At 41.7% G+C, this 15,806-nt stretch overlaps 1 protein-coding gene across 7 annotated transcripts in view; it reads right to left on the bottom strand.

Annotated features, from left to right (window-relative positions):
• Positions 1–15,806, bottom strand: part of SMG6 (SMG6 nonsense mediated mRNA decay factor) — a 197,945-nt gene that overhangs the window by 179,851 nt on the left and 2,288 nt on the right. For all 7 annotated transcript variants that reach the window (XM_081580003.1, XM_081580004.1, XM_081580008.1 and 4 more), the window contains exons 2-8: positions 14,071–15,805; positions 13,326–13,518; positions 12,636–12,746; positions 9,950–10,056; positions 9,639–9,717; positions 2,552–2,662; positions 1,962–2,174 (exon numbers count right to left, since the gene is read on the bottom strand). In XM_081580003.1, the coding sequence (XP_081436129.1) occupies positions 1,962–2,174; positions 2,552–2,662; positions 9,639–9,717; positions 9,950–10,056; positions 12,636–12,746; positions 13,326–13,518; positions 14,071–15,805 (2,549 nt within the window). The remainder of the gene's footprint in view (positions 1–1,961; positions 2,175–2,551; positions 2,663–9,638; positions 9,718–9,949; positions 10,057–12,635; positions 12,747–13,325; positions 13,519–14,070; position 15,806) is intronic.

Raw genomic sequence — 15,806 nt, 5'->3', positions numbered from 1 at the left:
ATAGAATGGACAAATAACAAGATCCAACTGTATAACACAGGGAACTATATTCAATATCCTGTAAGAAACCACAATGGAAAAGAATATGAAAAAGAATATATATATAAAACATATAACCAAATCACTCTGCTGTACACCAGAAACAAATATGGCATTTTAAGTCAACTATACTACAATAAAAAAAAATAATTTAACAAAAAAAGAAAACACAAACTTACAAACATATTACTTAAAAAAATAAATAAAACACCTAATGGAAGACAGAGATCTATAAAACATTAATTATAACTTTAATGAGGGATACTCCCTAAAAAATGCCATAAAATACTTTCTCAAATTGTCATTGTTGCTTTCATTTTAAAGACACACAGTGGAGCTAATCCCATAGAACAATTTGTCTCCTATTCAAGTAGACTTCCGGTCTGAGGCGGTAACATCCAAACTAGAAGAGGTAGCAGTGAGGGATTCTGCCACAGTAGCAACCCCCCTCTGAAGCACCCTGATGTCCTGGGGCCCCATGCATACCATGGCACACAGGAAGTTGGTAGTTTCATTTATAAGCAATGACTCTTTCCCAAGTCATCCAGAAAAGAGCTAAAGACTAAAGACAGAGGAAGATAAATGGGAATTTTAAATTAAACCCTGAAGGACGAGTCCTCCTATTCCGCCACCTTTGACTCATTCTCAGCAGACAACCAAGCCTCCAACTTCAAAGAGGAAATAGACAACATGAAAAGGCCATCCTTCACCTTCCTCCTACAACACTCACGATCTTACCTGCACCCCCAATTATCCATTCCTCTTTTCCCTCAAGGACAAGAAAGAGGGATCTCTCATCTGTTTTTTCAGCTATCCCCCTCACCTGTGCTCTGGATCCTACTCCTTTCTCACCATTTGCAAGGACATCTCCCTGCCATCTATCTCCTTTCTTTCATAGGTCTTCAACCTATTTATCATTATGTCCCTTCCTCGAGTAGCTGAATCAACTCTCTCTCATGACATCAGTATCATCTATAAGAAGATGCCTTCAAGTATCTTCACCTCTGGCCTAGATCACTCTCTTTTGAGTTTCAGATATTTGCTAGTCTCTAAGTATCTGCACATCAATGTCCTACAGAAATTCCAACATGTCCAAAACTAATCATATTTTTCCTAAAACCAATTCCACCTTTATTCTCTATCTCAGGGAACGGACCAGTTCATCCAGTTCTCAAGTCAGAAACCTAAGTGCTACTTCCCTCAGCTCCCATGCCCAATCAAGTCCTTTGGATTCAACCTCATTAATATACTCTGTTCACTTTTCCCCATCTCCAAAGCCATTTCCTGGTTCAGCTCCTTCTCACATCTCACTTGGATTACTGTTGCACCCTCCTACTCTCCTTATTTCTAGTCTTACTCTTCTCCAAACTTTCCACAAAACATTCAGAGTTCTATTTCTAAAATGCACACCTGACATTTCCCTATTTAAAGCACTCAGTAGCTCCCTACGGCTTTCTGGGTAAAAGGTCAAACTACTTATTGTATGACCTTTCAAGACATGGTCCCAGCTCATCTCGCCATCCACTGTATAAATTTTGCTCTCGGGGCATGATAAACTCGCCATTCACAATTTTCCAACTACTGTGCCCTCTCCCTAGTTTCAAAAATCCCACTCAGAATCTTAAAGCATCATATTGATGACTACGAACCCAAGGCAGCAAAAAACTTTTAATCCTAAATTCATCTAGAAAAAAAACTTTCACTAAATTCTATAGTGCCACACAGTGGTGAGAGAGGGAAGCGCATAGTAAAGATAAAGGACATGTAGGTGGAGGACATGTAAGAGACCGTCAGGGAGCCTGAAGTGGTCTGATTCCCTGAGATGAATGGGAAATGTCTGTGCAGTGCTCCATGGCGGCATGTACCAGCGTTTTCACACCTACTCAGCTAGTCGTGCTCATGACATCGCCCCAGGAACTTACATCGCTGGGGCTCAGGCTGCCCAGCCCATTCTCCTGCTCAGAATCCTTCCCAGACTCAGTACCCTGGGAGGACCGGGGATGGGATGGATGAATCCAGATCTCCAGGCGAGTGGTGTCATCTCCTACATGCCGGAAAGTGGATTTCTTCCCTTTCCGCCACTGGTCAGGGCTCAGCTCCAATTCTTCGTGTTGCTTCTTTTCCATCTGTTCCGCCTGTATGACATACAAACACATAAGCTCAGACTCTCTTGGTATTCAGCCAATAAAGAGAAGTGCTCATCTCACCTGAGCTTGTTCGCCAAGAACTGTAAAAAGTAAAGCTTAGCCATAGTTCCAAAGTACAGAGTATCATCTGTTTTGTCTCATAAAAGTTACTTATTCTATAAACCAGATGCTGTGGAACACGTACACCCAAGGGCCCTGGAGTGCTCTCCTAAAGATGAGTTTGGTTCTGCACAGAGACTGACTCTATAGCACAGATCAATGGCCCCCCTTGAGGACACTATTAGTCATTTCCTAAAGGACACAGAGACAGTAACAGAAATGCATTCCTCTAGGAAGAAAATGATTTTGCCTGCATCCCTACTCACCTTCCGTTTGGTCTCTTCAAACAAGCTCATGAGACTCTCCTTGGCAGTCAGGATAGGATTGCTGGCAGCTAAACTGCGCATATAATAATACACAGCATCCAGCTTCCTCCTCTGCAGAAAGAGGTCAGAGACACTGAGTCAATCAGTTCTTTTCCAGACTCTAGCCTGAGTCAGCCGACCCAGGAAACCCTAACATCCCTCCCAAACTGTGAGGAATTCCAACAAGAAAATGAGAAAGCTATCCATAGGAGAAGCCATGGTGATGATAACAGAGCTCTCCTCTGACCCAGGACTATGTCTAACATGTAGAGCTACTCTTAAAGCCACACACTCAGAAGCGGGGAAAAAGAAGAAACAGCCTCACAAAATATGAAAGCAACTACATTTTCTCTTTAGATAAAGAAAATGGTCAGCATGTACTAATTATTATTATATTTAAATTATAAATAACAATGGCAATATCACTAATTAAGCATAACTGTGAAGCAAATGATGAGCACTTCGGAAACAGTATTTCCAAACCCAAGGAAACTGCCCCGCAGACATTATTATTCCCATTTTAACGATGAGGAGATAGGAGCTCAGGAAGATTATTATATAACTTGGCCAATAAGGTTTCAAAGCCAAATCTCTGATAAGCTAGTATTTGAACCAAGGCCTCTCTGGCTCCTAAGTTCATGTTTTCACTACAACGTACTGACTCTACTGAGAAAAGGAAACTATTACCCAATGCATTCAGCAAATAAACACTTCAAGTCCAATTTTACAACCAATTATAAGCAAATCAAAGGGAGAGGGTTAGAAAGAAAGAAAATCACTGAAATAAAGGGGGAAAGAAAATCAAAAGCCTTTCTATCTTTCTATCATATACTTCTTTACCCTTTCCCTGTCTCGAAATGTACCTAGACTAACTACTACTTCCTTCTCTCCCCAGCACCTACTTACTCTTTAGAAGTCGCACCTTGCAATCATCTAACATGGGTAAAGATACAGATTCTAAGCTCAACTGCCTGAGTCTGAATTTGGTCCTGCCATAAATTAGGTATAAGCCTAAGAAAGTCAACCTAGAAAAATTTCCTTATCTGTAAAATGAAGATATTCACCAACATATATTGCTCCTGAAAAGAATAAAATTCACATAATTATACATTTAATGGAATATCTGGTACATGGTTTCAGTCAGTTAAATGGAAGCTATCTTTAATGTTATTCTAATTACGCCACTCCCTTGATTTTACAGTAATTGATCAGTCCCACAATGATTTTTTTCATTAATTTTAACATCTCTGAAATCAAGATACAACTCACAATCAATATCTACCATCATCTTACTTTAGCTCACATTTTTCTTTCTTAGTGGCATAGAAGATGATGTCTCCAACAATCAATTGCATCATATCCTATCAAGTGCAATTTGTATCATTGTCTGTGTACACTTGTCTTCTCAACGTTTTTTTTTCAGGACAGAAACCATATCAAATTACCTAGCAAAACGCTGCACAGCACATTCTCAGCAAATAACTGGGATCCACTGAAGGAAAAGTTACAGAAAAGTTGACAAAGTGATGTTAAAAGACAATTAATTGGGTTAAGACGGAGAAAGAAAAAGAGGGACAGAGGAAAAGAACTTGAAGAGAGTACTAACTTAGGTCAGAGGTCCATGAAAAAAACACATACCAATTTAATTAGTGTGGCAACAAACCACTGAGGGAAGACACAAGATTAATACTCAAAAATCAGTTGTATTTATATATATTAGTAATGAACAATCTGAAAAAGAAATTAGGAAATAATTCATAATAGCATCAAAAATAACAACTTACACCTTAGGAATAAATTTAAACAAGGAAATGCAAAACTTTTAAACTGAAAACGACAAAACATTTCTGAAAGAAATCAAAGAAGACCTAAATAAACGGAAAACATCCTGTGTTTCTGCAACAAAAGACTTAGTACTGTAAGGATGTAAACAGACCTCAAAGCACTCTGAAGATTCAATGCATTCCTTATCAAAATCACAGTGACTCTTTTGGCAGAAATGAAAAAGCCGATCCTAAAATCTATATGGCATTCCAAAAAACCCCAGATAACCAAAACAATGTTGAAAAAGAACAAAGTTGGAAGACTCACATATCCCAATCTAAAAACTTACCACAAAGCTACAGTAATTAAAACAACACAGTACTTGCACAACAGAGAGAATTGAGAGAGTCCAGAAATAAATTTATCATACATCAACTCACTTTTAAGAGTACTAAGACTATTTAATGGGGAAAGAATAATCTCAACCAATGATGCTAGGGGAATTAGATACCCACATGCAAAAGAATAAATTAGACCCTGACTTCACACCATATCTTAACCAAAAATGGATCAATGACCTAACCAGAAGAATTAAAACTATTAAAAAAAAAAGTATTCCTATATTGTTGTCTAAATAAATAAATAAAAAACCTTAACTTTTAATTTGGTTAAGAGTTTCTTAGCTATGACATCAAACCACAGCAACAAAAGTAAAAATAGATAAACCTCACTTTATCAAAATTAAAAACTTTGTTGAAAGGACACTATCAAGAGAGTGAGAAGACAACCCATAAAATGGGAGAAAATATTTATAAATCACATATCTGATTAAGGTCAGACTACATAAAGAACTGCTACATCTCAACAATAAAAGAGACAACTCAGTTTAAAAATATGCAAAGGATTTGAATAGACTTCTCTCCAAAGAAGATACACAGATGGCCAACAAGAACATAAAAAAACCAGTACTCATTAGGGAAATGCAAGTCAAAACCACAATGCCATACAGCTTTGAAAGCAATTAGGTTGGGTACTATTTAAAAACACACACACACAACAACAGAAAATAGTGTGCTTTAGCAAGGACGCAGATAAATTGGAATCTTGTGGAACTGTAAAATGGTACAGCTGTCAGTATGGTGATTCTTCAGAAAACTGAAAATGCTATTGCCAGATTACCACATGATCCAGCAACTCCACTTCTGAGTATATGCCCAAAAGAATCAAAAGCAGGGTCTTGAAGAGGTATTTGTACACTCATATTCATAGTGGTATTATTCACAATGGTCAAAAGGTAGACACGTCCATTGAGAAACGAAATGAGAAACAAAATATGGTATATACCAACTGAATATTACTCAGCCTTAAGGAGAAAACTGACATGAGCTGTAACATGGATGAACCCTGAAGATTTAATGCTAAGTGAAATAAGCTGGTCACAAAAAGACAGATACTTTTTGATTGCATTTATATTCGGTAACTAGCGTATACAAATTGACAGAGACAGAAAGAAGAAGGGTGGTCACCACTGGCCAGAGGGAGGGGAGAACAGAGAGTTGCTGTTTAATGGGTAGAGAGTTTCAGTTCTGTAAGATGAAAAGAGTTCTGGAGATTAACTGCACAACAACGTGAATGTACTCAACACTACTGAAACATTACGCTTTTAAAGATGGCAAATTTTGCTTCATGTGTGATTACAGTTAAAAAAATTTTTGTTGAGGTTTGACAGTAAACAAAACTCTGTAAAGCACTTATCCTTCAATTAAAAAATAAATGAGTTAAAAGAATTTTTATTTTCTTGATTTTAAAAAAACGGGTAAAGGACTTGAACAGACTAATAAGCATGTGCTGCTGCTGCTAAGTCGCTTCAGTCGTGTCTGACTCTGTGCGACCCCACAGACCGCAGCCCACCAGGCTCCGCCATTCCTGGGATTCTCCAGGCAAGAACACTGGAGTGGGTTGCCATTTCCTTCTCCAATGCATGAAAGTGAAAAGTGAAAGTGAAGTCGTTCAGTCATGTCCAACTCTTCGAGATCCCATGGACTGCAGCCTACCAGGCTCTTCCGTCCATGGGATTTTCCAGGCAAGAGTACTAGAGTGGGTTGCCATTGCCTTCTCCGAATAAGCATATGAAAAGATGCTAAGTATCATTAAACATTAGGGAAATGCAAATCAAAAGTGAGATAACACTTCACACAAACTGATTCTAAAGTTTAAATGAAAAGGCAAAAAAAAAAAACAAAACCATCCAGGATAGCCTACACAATACTACCACCACCCGACTTCCAGATTTGCTAGAAAGCTAGCTACAGTAATCAAGACAGTGTGATATCAGCCAGAGAATAAACAAGTAGATCAATGACACAGAATAGAGAACCCAGAAACACACCTTCACAAATACAGTCAGTTGATTTTTGACAAAGGAGCAAAGGCAGTTTAAAGGAGAAAGGATAGTCTTTTCAGCAAATGGTGTTGAAAACAACTGGACACCCACATGCAAAACAATGAAATCTATACACAGACATTACACCTTTCACAAAAATTAACTCAAAATGGACTAGAGACTTAAATGTAAAATGTAAAACTCTACAACTCTTAGGAGATAACAGAGAAGAAAATCCAGGTAACACACGTTTAGCCATGCCTTCTCAGATACAACACCGAAAGCATAATCCATAAAAGAAAAAGTTGATGAAGTTTAGATTTCATTGATTTTAAAAACTTCTGCTCTGTGAAAAACACTAAGAAAATGAAAACTACAGATTGAGAGAAAATATTTGTAAAACACGTTATCTGATAAAGGACTGGTATCCAAAATACATGAGCTCTAAAAACTCAACGATAGGGACCTCCCTGGTGGTCCAGTGGCTAAGACGCCATGCTTTCAATGCAGGGGAGCTTAGGTTCGATTCCTGGCCAGGGAACTAGACCCCACAGGCCACAACTAAAATATCCTGAATGCCACAAGGAAGACTGAAGACTCCGCATGCCACAACTAAGACTCAGCGCAGCCAAATATTCAAAAAAAAAAAAACAACAATAAGAAAACAATCCAATTTAAGCAGGTTCTTCCAAAACTATATACACCCTAACTACACAACCCGGCAATCACACTCCTAAGTAGCTATACAAATGAGTTGAGAACTTATGTCCAAAAAAACGTGCACACAAATGTTTCTAGCATTTGATAGTCAAAACCCGGAAATAACCAAGATGTCCTTCAATAGGGGAATGGATAAACTGTGGGGCTTCCCTGGTGGCTCAGATGGTAAAGCATCTACCTGCAATGTGGGAGACCCGGGTTCAATCCCTGGGTCGGGAAGATCCCCTGGAGAAGGAAATGGCAACCCACTCCAGTACTCTTGCCTGGAAAATTCCATGGACAGAGGAGCCTCATAGGCCACAGTCCATGGGGTCGCAAAGAGTCGGACACGACTGAGCGACTTCACTTCACTTCACTTCACTTAAACTGTGGTACATCGATACACTGAAATAGTACTCATCAATAAACAAAAAAGAGCTATCAAGTCACAAAAATACCTCTAAGTGCTAAATGAAAGAAGCCAACATGAAAAGGCTACATACAGTATGGTTCCAACTATATGACATTCTGGAAAAGTCAAAACTAGAGAGACAGTAAAAAATATCAGTGATTGACAGAGACTTGGGGGAAGCAAGAAAGATAAAGAGGTGAACGGCGGAGCATAGGGTATTATTTTCAGGGCAGTGAAAACATTCTGTGATACTGTAATGGTGGACACATGTCATTATACATTTGTTCAAACTCATAGAGTATACAATAATAAAAGTGAACCCAAGTGTAAGCTGCAGACTCTAGTATTTATAAATGTACCTGTACTGGCTCATTAACTATAACTAATGTACTATACTAATGAAAGATGTTAATAGGGAAAACTGGGAGTTGAAGAAGTATATGGGAACTCTCTGTACTTTCTGTTCAATTTTTCTGTAAACCTAAAACTGACCAAAAAAATTTAAAAATATAGTAAAGAAGAAGAAAAAAAAGTCCCCAGATAGGGAGGAGGGAACCACAATGAGATATCACTTCATACCCACTAGGTTGGTCATATTCAAAGCAATGAAAAGTAATAAATGTCAGCAAGAACATGAAGAAACTGGAACTCTCCTACACTGCTGGTAGAAATGTAAAATGCTGCAATCACTATAAAAAACAGCTTGGCAGCTTCTCAAAAAGTGAAACAGAATTAGCATTTGACCCAGCAATCTCACTCCTATGTACAGACCATAATTAATGGTTAATTTTCTTACAGGAATTTTATCACAATTTTTTTTAAAGCCATTGAGGGCAAAAGTTTTTTTATATTTTCTAGTTAACAATGTAAGACTAAAGGGGAGAGAAAAACCCACAAAGAGGGGCAGAAAAAATCTCAACACATATCAAAAAGAGAATAGGACAAAGGCAGAAAGCAGAGAGAGAGAAATTCATAGATTCCACAAGAAGTGTATCCTTAAACCACATTCCTTATTAACAATGTCAATCCATAATTAAAGTGTTAGGAATTTTTTTTTTAATTTTTGTGGAATAAAGGATAAAAATATCAGTTCAAACACTGTTTATGTGGGCAATGAATTTTACAGCATTAAGAAAACTCTCCCTGCCAATGAACATGCTAACTGCTCCTTATATTTAAACCTTTGGTACCTACAATTGGCCCCTCCCCTTTGAAGTCAGTTTCCTTCCTAGGGGCTCTGTCAGGTCCCAAGGCTCACCGTGAGAGCCACATTTAGAGGAGTTCAGTAAGACCAGAGAGGTACGATTTGGCATTTACTGTGCTTCTGCTAAAAAGACTCCTAAGGTGAAAAGCTCAGATGAATAAGGGGAAGATCTGGGGAAAGGAAGGAAGGATATATTTAGGGCTAGTTGAGGACTTTAAAGGGGAAACATACAGGAAGCCTTCCTTTCCTTCTAGAGATGAGCAACCTAGTTCAACCCAGGGAAGGGAAACAAGACGAGATTCAGAGCAGAAACCTTGGTCAAAAACCAAGAGTAATGTTTAGCTGCAACATAAGCACTCCCCTGGGAACTTAAGTGTAGTGAAAGTGGATTCAACTGAAGTGAAAGGTCCCTCACAACTTACCTCTGAAAGCAACAGTTAACGAAAGGAGTTTGAGGATGGCAGACAGAAGGGGGTATACTTTGGGTTGGGTGTTCAGATGAGTTCTAGTTCCAGGAGTTGATGCTATCAAAATCCATATATCTTACATACTGCCGGCAAAATACTTCCCATCCAAAATTTCTTACCGTATACACAGCCAGCAGAGCCAACTGGTTATAAGGGCGCCCATTCTTTGGAGCAATATGCTGGGCCTTCAGGTACCAACTAGAACAGAAAAACAATTAAAAAAAAAATGTTTCTGCATTAACACTTTCCCAATTTATCACCTGATAGCCCTTACTACTTAAGCTGTAACCCTTGAGTGGTAAAGCATGAGGTCAATGGGAGCACCTGTAGGACGTATATACAGGATGCAGCTCAGGTGGCCCATTGCTCTTAACAGGCCCAAGTTAAAGCCACACGGGGAAGAGGAGTAATGAACAAGAGGCTACAGTACCTGCGCGCCTTCCCATAATTTGCTGTGTCGTTGGCTTGCTCCCGATACCTGGCAATATCTCCTTGGCAAATCATACATCGCTGGGCACTGATCAAGGCATATTTTACCTTCAGGAGAAACGACCAGTTAGCAGCATCTACCCAAGAAACTCTAACTTCAACCCCAAAGAACAGGGTCAAAGGGTCAAAATCATAGAGCAGCATTAATAAGGGACCAGCAATCCTCAACAAAGTCCAGTCAAATGGAAAAAACATTCTGCCTCTCTTTGTAGTAGCTGGGTAACCTCGACTAAGTCTCTGGGACTCAGCTTTGCCATCGGAATATAAAAATACCTACCTCACAGAGAAACTGGAGGGAAAATGTGTAAGAATACTTTATGAATTATAAAGTGATATACAAGGATTTCCCTGGCAGTCCAGTGATTAAGACTTAGCATGTTCACTGCTGAGGGCCTGGGTATGATCCCTGGTTGGGGAACTATAATTCCACAAGCCACACACAGTGAAATGCAAATAGAGTATTAAAACAGTTGTTTGTTCTTTCCATCCTTCCATCATCTTTCTCTCCTCAAACTATTAATACCACTGTGTTGTGTTACTGCACTCCACCTCCTTTGCAGAACAATAATTCCCTAAAACAGTAAGTTACCCTTTACCAAACGCCCACAACATCGAGGACTGGGAATACTACATGTATGTTTTCTCACTGATGGGCTTGGCATCTGTCCCTCAATGAGAAGACAAGAGTAAAACTTTAACTACCCTAAGACATGCGCTCAACCAAAAAACCTTCTTAAGGAACATCACTTCACAACATGTATATGCTGTTACTACATACTGTTAGGAGCTTCCCTGGTGGCTCAGCAGTAAAGAATCACCCTGCCGATGCAGGAGACGTGGGGTTTGATCCCTAGGTTGGGAAGATCCCTCGGAGAAGGGAATGGCTACCCACTTGAGCATTCTTGCCTGGAGAATTCCATGGATAGAGGAGCCTGCTGGGCTACAGTCCATGGGGTCGCAAAGAGTCAGACAAGACTTAGCAGCTAACACTTCACCTGGCTAACGTCTCGGGTCTTCAGCCTTAGCTTAACCATGACTTCCTCAGGCCTCTATGATCCGCTAGGCCCCTTTACACCTATACCACACCCCCACAACACCCTTTGCGTAAGTCTCTACACCTGCTGTTACTAACCCAACACCTGTATTCACCCCTAATCAAACTAAACTCTGAGAGCTGGGACCACAGCGTTACTGTTCCAGGCTGAATTACGTGTCCTGGTGCGTAGGAGGGACTCAACAAGTACTTGCTGATTAGTAATTGAGTTTCTGCATGGCAACTGATCAGAAGGAGCAGAAAGGCAAGAGGAAGCCTCTGCTCCATAAATCACACTCGTTTCTCTAATGAATTGACCTCTTACTCTCCCTTGGCCTTTTCCTCTCAACATATAATTACCTTAAGGTCTCTCCAAGCTTAAAAACAAACTTCTCTTGGCACTATGTCTTTTAACTACTAACTTCCCTTCCCTCTTTGCCTTCACAGCCTTCTTACAAGAACAGCCTAGGTTACCCTCTCATTATATCTGCTACCCTACTTCTCATTCACTACAATCTGGTTTCCATCCTCTCCAAGTAACGTAACTCGTGGTAAGGTCATCCAACCCAACTGACACTTTTCAGCTATCGTAACATGTGAGGGTTTTTATAGCACTTGATCATTTTACCCACCACCACCCTAAAATCTGATTCCCTGCTCTCAGGCTGGCTGTCCCAGTTTCCCAACTTCTGCTTCAACTATCAGCTACACATTGACAACTTCTGAATCTCTATCACCACTCCAGCTCTTTCTCCTGAGCTCCAGACAGACCAGAACATTCATTTGTTCATTTCCAGCTCCTCTACTCAAGCTGATTCAAAACAGAACTAACCTCTTCCTTTCCAGCCTCTCTTCTAGGGCACAAAATGTGGGGAGGATCTGGACTCCTCCTCATGCCTCCAATATCGACATTCACACTGAACCAGCCAGCAATTCAATGCTGCTCCCTACAGTTTTCCAATCTGTCTCCTCTTCACCTCCACTTCCTCTACCTCAGTTCATGCCCACACCCAACTGTCCTACCTCCACTCTTGCCCAAACTCATCTAATTGCTGAGTGATTCCCAAGAACATATCTATGCCATCCATTTGCTGAAAATCAACCAATAGCTCCTCACTCCTTTCAGGAAAAAAATCCAAACTCTTCAGCATGACACGTTAGAGTTTATGATCCATCCCTTCCTACTTCGTTAACTTTACCTCCTCCAACAGCCCAGTCCACATTACAGACATTAGTATGCTGACTTCTTCTACCTTCCCACAGGGTGTGGTCCTCTCACTGTGCCCTGTATCTAAACTGCCCCTTCCACTCCTAGTCATGTTTCAAAACTCAACCTGACAGTCGCTAAGAAACCTTCTTTGACCCCCTCATCAGTCTATAGCAGACCCAATGCCCTCTACACTCTACATATACCACTACTACAGTATTTATGACATTACATTATAACTGTTGCTTTAACTCGTCTGTTCCCCCACAGGGCTGTATCTTTCATTCTTGTATCCTCAACACCCAGCACAGTGCCGAGCACATAACTAACACTAAATAAATGCTTACTAAGTGAATGAATAAATTTAAGATAAAGAAGCTGGCTTACTGTCTTTCGTAATGGCTTGCTGCGAATGGCAAGACCGTCCATGTAGTCCTCCAGTTTGAACTTATAAGTGACCTGCAGCTTCTGAAGCAAACTATCAAAGAAGTCACTACCCTATAAAGAGAAAAAATAAGAATCAACCAAATCAGCCTATTCTGATTCATTCTACCCAGAAACTGGGGCAAGTAATCCTTTCACAGTTCTGCTGTTGTTCAGCCAGCAGATGTTAAGGGAGGTAAGTGCAGTATTTAGTGGACACCAACTAAACCCAAGACAATTTGATAGCATAAGCCTTTCCGTGGCTTTAAAGATATGAAAACATACACAGGGACTTGCCTAGTAGTCCAGTGGTTAAGACTGAGCTTCCACTGCAGGGGGAATGGGTTTGATCCCTGGTCAGGGAACTAAGATCCCACACGCTGCAAGGAGCAGTCAAAAACACACACACACACATGAACACACACTCCAGGTAAGACATTCAGAAAGCTTCCAAGCTCAAAACTAACTCTACCTGTCAGTTAAGTTATAGTGTCAAGGAAGCAACAGAGGTAGGGTAGGCCTAAACTCAAGAAAAGAGCACAAAGTTTGTTGTCAATGTTCTATTATAAAACATAGTATTTCAGGTGGTAAAAACTCATCATAACTAAAGGATGCTGAAGCCTTTATCCTGAGGACATAAAGATGATGGTTTACCTCATCCAAGAGCTCCAAAAGTCTGTTCCGAATCTGTTCTGGGTTCTCAACATTCGGATCCTTGAGAAGCTGCCTGAACTTCTCAATCACCTGATAGAAAGCATTCTTCCACAGGATCTGATCCACATTCTGATTATCAGAGAACTCAATATCTAATAGAATACAGCGCTCATATAGCTGCAGCAGTTCAGCTCTGGAATAAAATACATGCAACTTCTAGCTCCAAATACACCACAGGAAAGGCTAGACCCAAGACCTGAGGTTCCTGCAAATCACACACCTTCCTTGGCAGGAAATCCAAAATGCCACCAGGTATAGCTCTCACTCTAGCTTCCATTCTGCACAGCAGAATGTCATTCTAAAGACAACTTAGGTCTAGGAAAAGTAGTTCTTCCCCATATACCTCTACCTGAATTTAACAGCCAAAGTAACAGGGTACATGCTGTTTATTTCTTGGCACTTTAGAAAGTCTTTCCTTTTCCATATCCAGAGTCCATGCTCTCTTAAAAGCTTTTTTCTTCTTAAAAAGTGGGAAGCACAATCATTTCTAGGACTAGAAACAAATTTTTTCTGCTCCGTTCTTTTTCTAACTCCCCTTCCCTTACAAAAATTAATGTGAAAGGGAGGTAACACCCGGGAGTTTACCTGAAAGGCTTCTCCCTTCCTCAGCCTTGGAGCCCTGTACACCTCTAGCTTCTTCCTACTCCCCTTTAGCCAGGATGGGACCCCCCCCCCCCCGCCATACCTGAGCTGAGCCATCTTCTCCAGGCCCTCAGGACTGATGCGGTCCCTGGAGAGCAGGTTGCTGAGTTGTAGTTCTTGGTTGTCAGCCACCCGGAGGAGCCGGTGCAGTTCCTGCTGCTGCATGTTCCTCATGTGCTGTTCCACCTCCTCAGGACTCATGGTGCTGGCAGGGAGAGGGCTACACACATACTGTCCTGATGGAGCTGGGTAGCCCGGGTAGTAAGGCGCTGGGTACACACCGTTTGTAGGGCCCACAGGATACTGCAGAGGGCTATAGCCTGTGTAAGGATACTGGGAGGCAGGGCCTGGTGCCCGGGGGTAATAATAGGGGTTGTCAGAGTTCTGAAACTTGTAGTAAGAGGCTTGGGCCTGGCGTGAGTCACCCCAAGAGGTAGGGCTGACTTCATCATCAGTGTCTAAGAAATGCAGCTGTGGCGTCTGGCTCTTTAGAGCAGGTTTCTGTTCAGGATTGTTCGGGTCCCACAATCGTCGAGTGGTGCCTCCCCGGCCCCAGCTCCGAGATCCCTTGCTACCAGTTCCAAATAAAAGCCGAGGTCCCAAAGGCGTCGACTCTGGAGAACCAGCTGAACTGACAGACAGGGTGGTGTGGGCGGGGAGAATGAGAATGCCCCGGCCGCGACCCCGAAGTTCCTGTCTCAGGTTTTTGGACTCCGGTTTCTCAGAGCCTTTGCCCCCACCGCTCGAGCCTTTGTCTGGCTTTAACCTATGCACCTCTTCCCTGGCCAACCTCACCACTGGGGAATCTTTGTTCATAGTTTCTGCATCAAAAGTGACTCGAAGAGTGCCTCGATTTTCTTTACCATTGCTTTTCTGCTCTCCCTCCCCTCGGCCAGACCAGCTTCTTTCTGAATGTTTCTTCCTCTCTGAGCTCCTCCGTGGTCCATCAGGCTCATCAATTCTGTCCTCATCCAAGGAGTCGGTTGAGGACATAGACACCTGCTTCTTCAGTCGGGGCCTCTCCTTGGTCCGATCCTGGCGGCGGCGGCGACTTCCACTGTCAGTCAGGCCAGCCCCCTCAGCGCTATTGTTGCTCCCGGCTGAGCTGGTGCTGCAAGTGCGGTAGCGGTTCCTGCGTTTGTCTGAGCGGGAGTAGCGCTTGGCAGAACCCGGCTTCCCGTGAGCCAAGTCTTCGTTCACCTTCTTCACCCCCTCCCCCTTTTCTACCTTCTTTCCTTTTTCTCCCTTTGCAGCCCTTACTCTGTCACCACTTAGGCTCTTTTCAGCCTCCTCTCTGTCTGGCTTGTTCACCACCTCCTCTTTCACATTTCCCCTGCACTCATCTTCCTCTACCCTCAGTTGCTCTACCTGGTTGAGGATTTCTTCCTCTTCCACCCGGCTGGTGGCTTCTTTGGTAACCGTCTGCAAACGCCTCCCAGGCTGATAGATCTGCATGTCCGGTTTCTTTGTCCTCTTAATAATTCTTAGGCTTCGATCCTCTTGTCCAACAGTCCGAGGAAAGGACTCCTGTGCCCGAATATTTACTGAGTCTACAGGACCATTTTGCTGTGGGTTGTCTTTGCAGACATCTTTAATGAGCTGGGTACAATTTCCAACAGCAGAAGAATCTCTGTCATTAACAACTTCATTCTTCAATTCGTCACTCCCAGAGGGTTCCTTGATTTTAGGTCTGTTTCTTAGTCGGGAAAGACCAGGCTTATAGATTTCCAGATCTGGGCGCCTGTTATCTTTTCGCTGCCTGGGCTCCTTCATGTTTTC

The sequence above is a fragment of the Giraffa tippelskirchi genome, chromosome 3, assembly GCF_054371585.1.
Source record: "Giraffa tippelskirchi isolate mGirTip1 chromosome 3, T2T-mGirTip1v1.2.pri, whole genome shotgun sequence".
Classification (NCBI taxonomy): Eukaryota; Metazoa; Chordata; class Mammalia; order Artiodactyla; family Giraffidae; genus Giraffa; species Giraffa tippelskirchi.
This window is presented reverse-complemented; position numbering and strand designations above follow the sequence as displayed.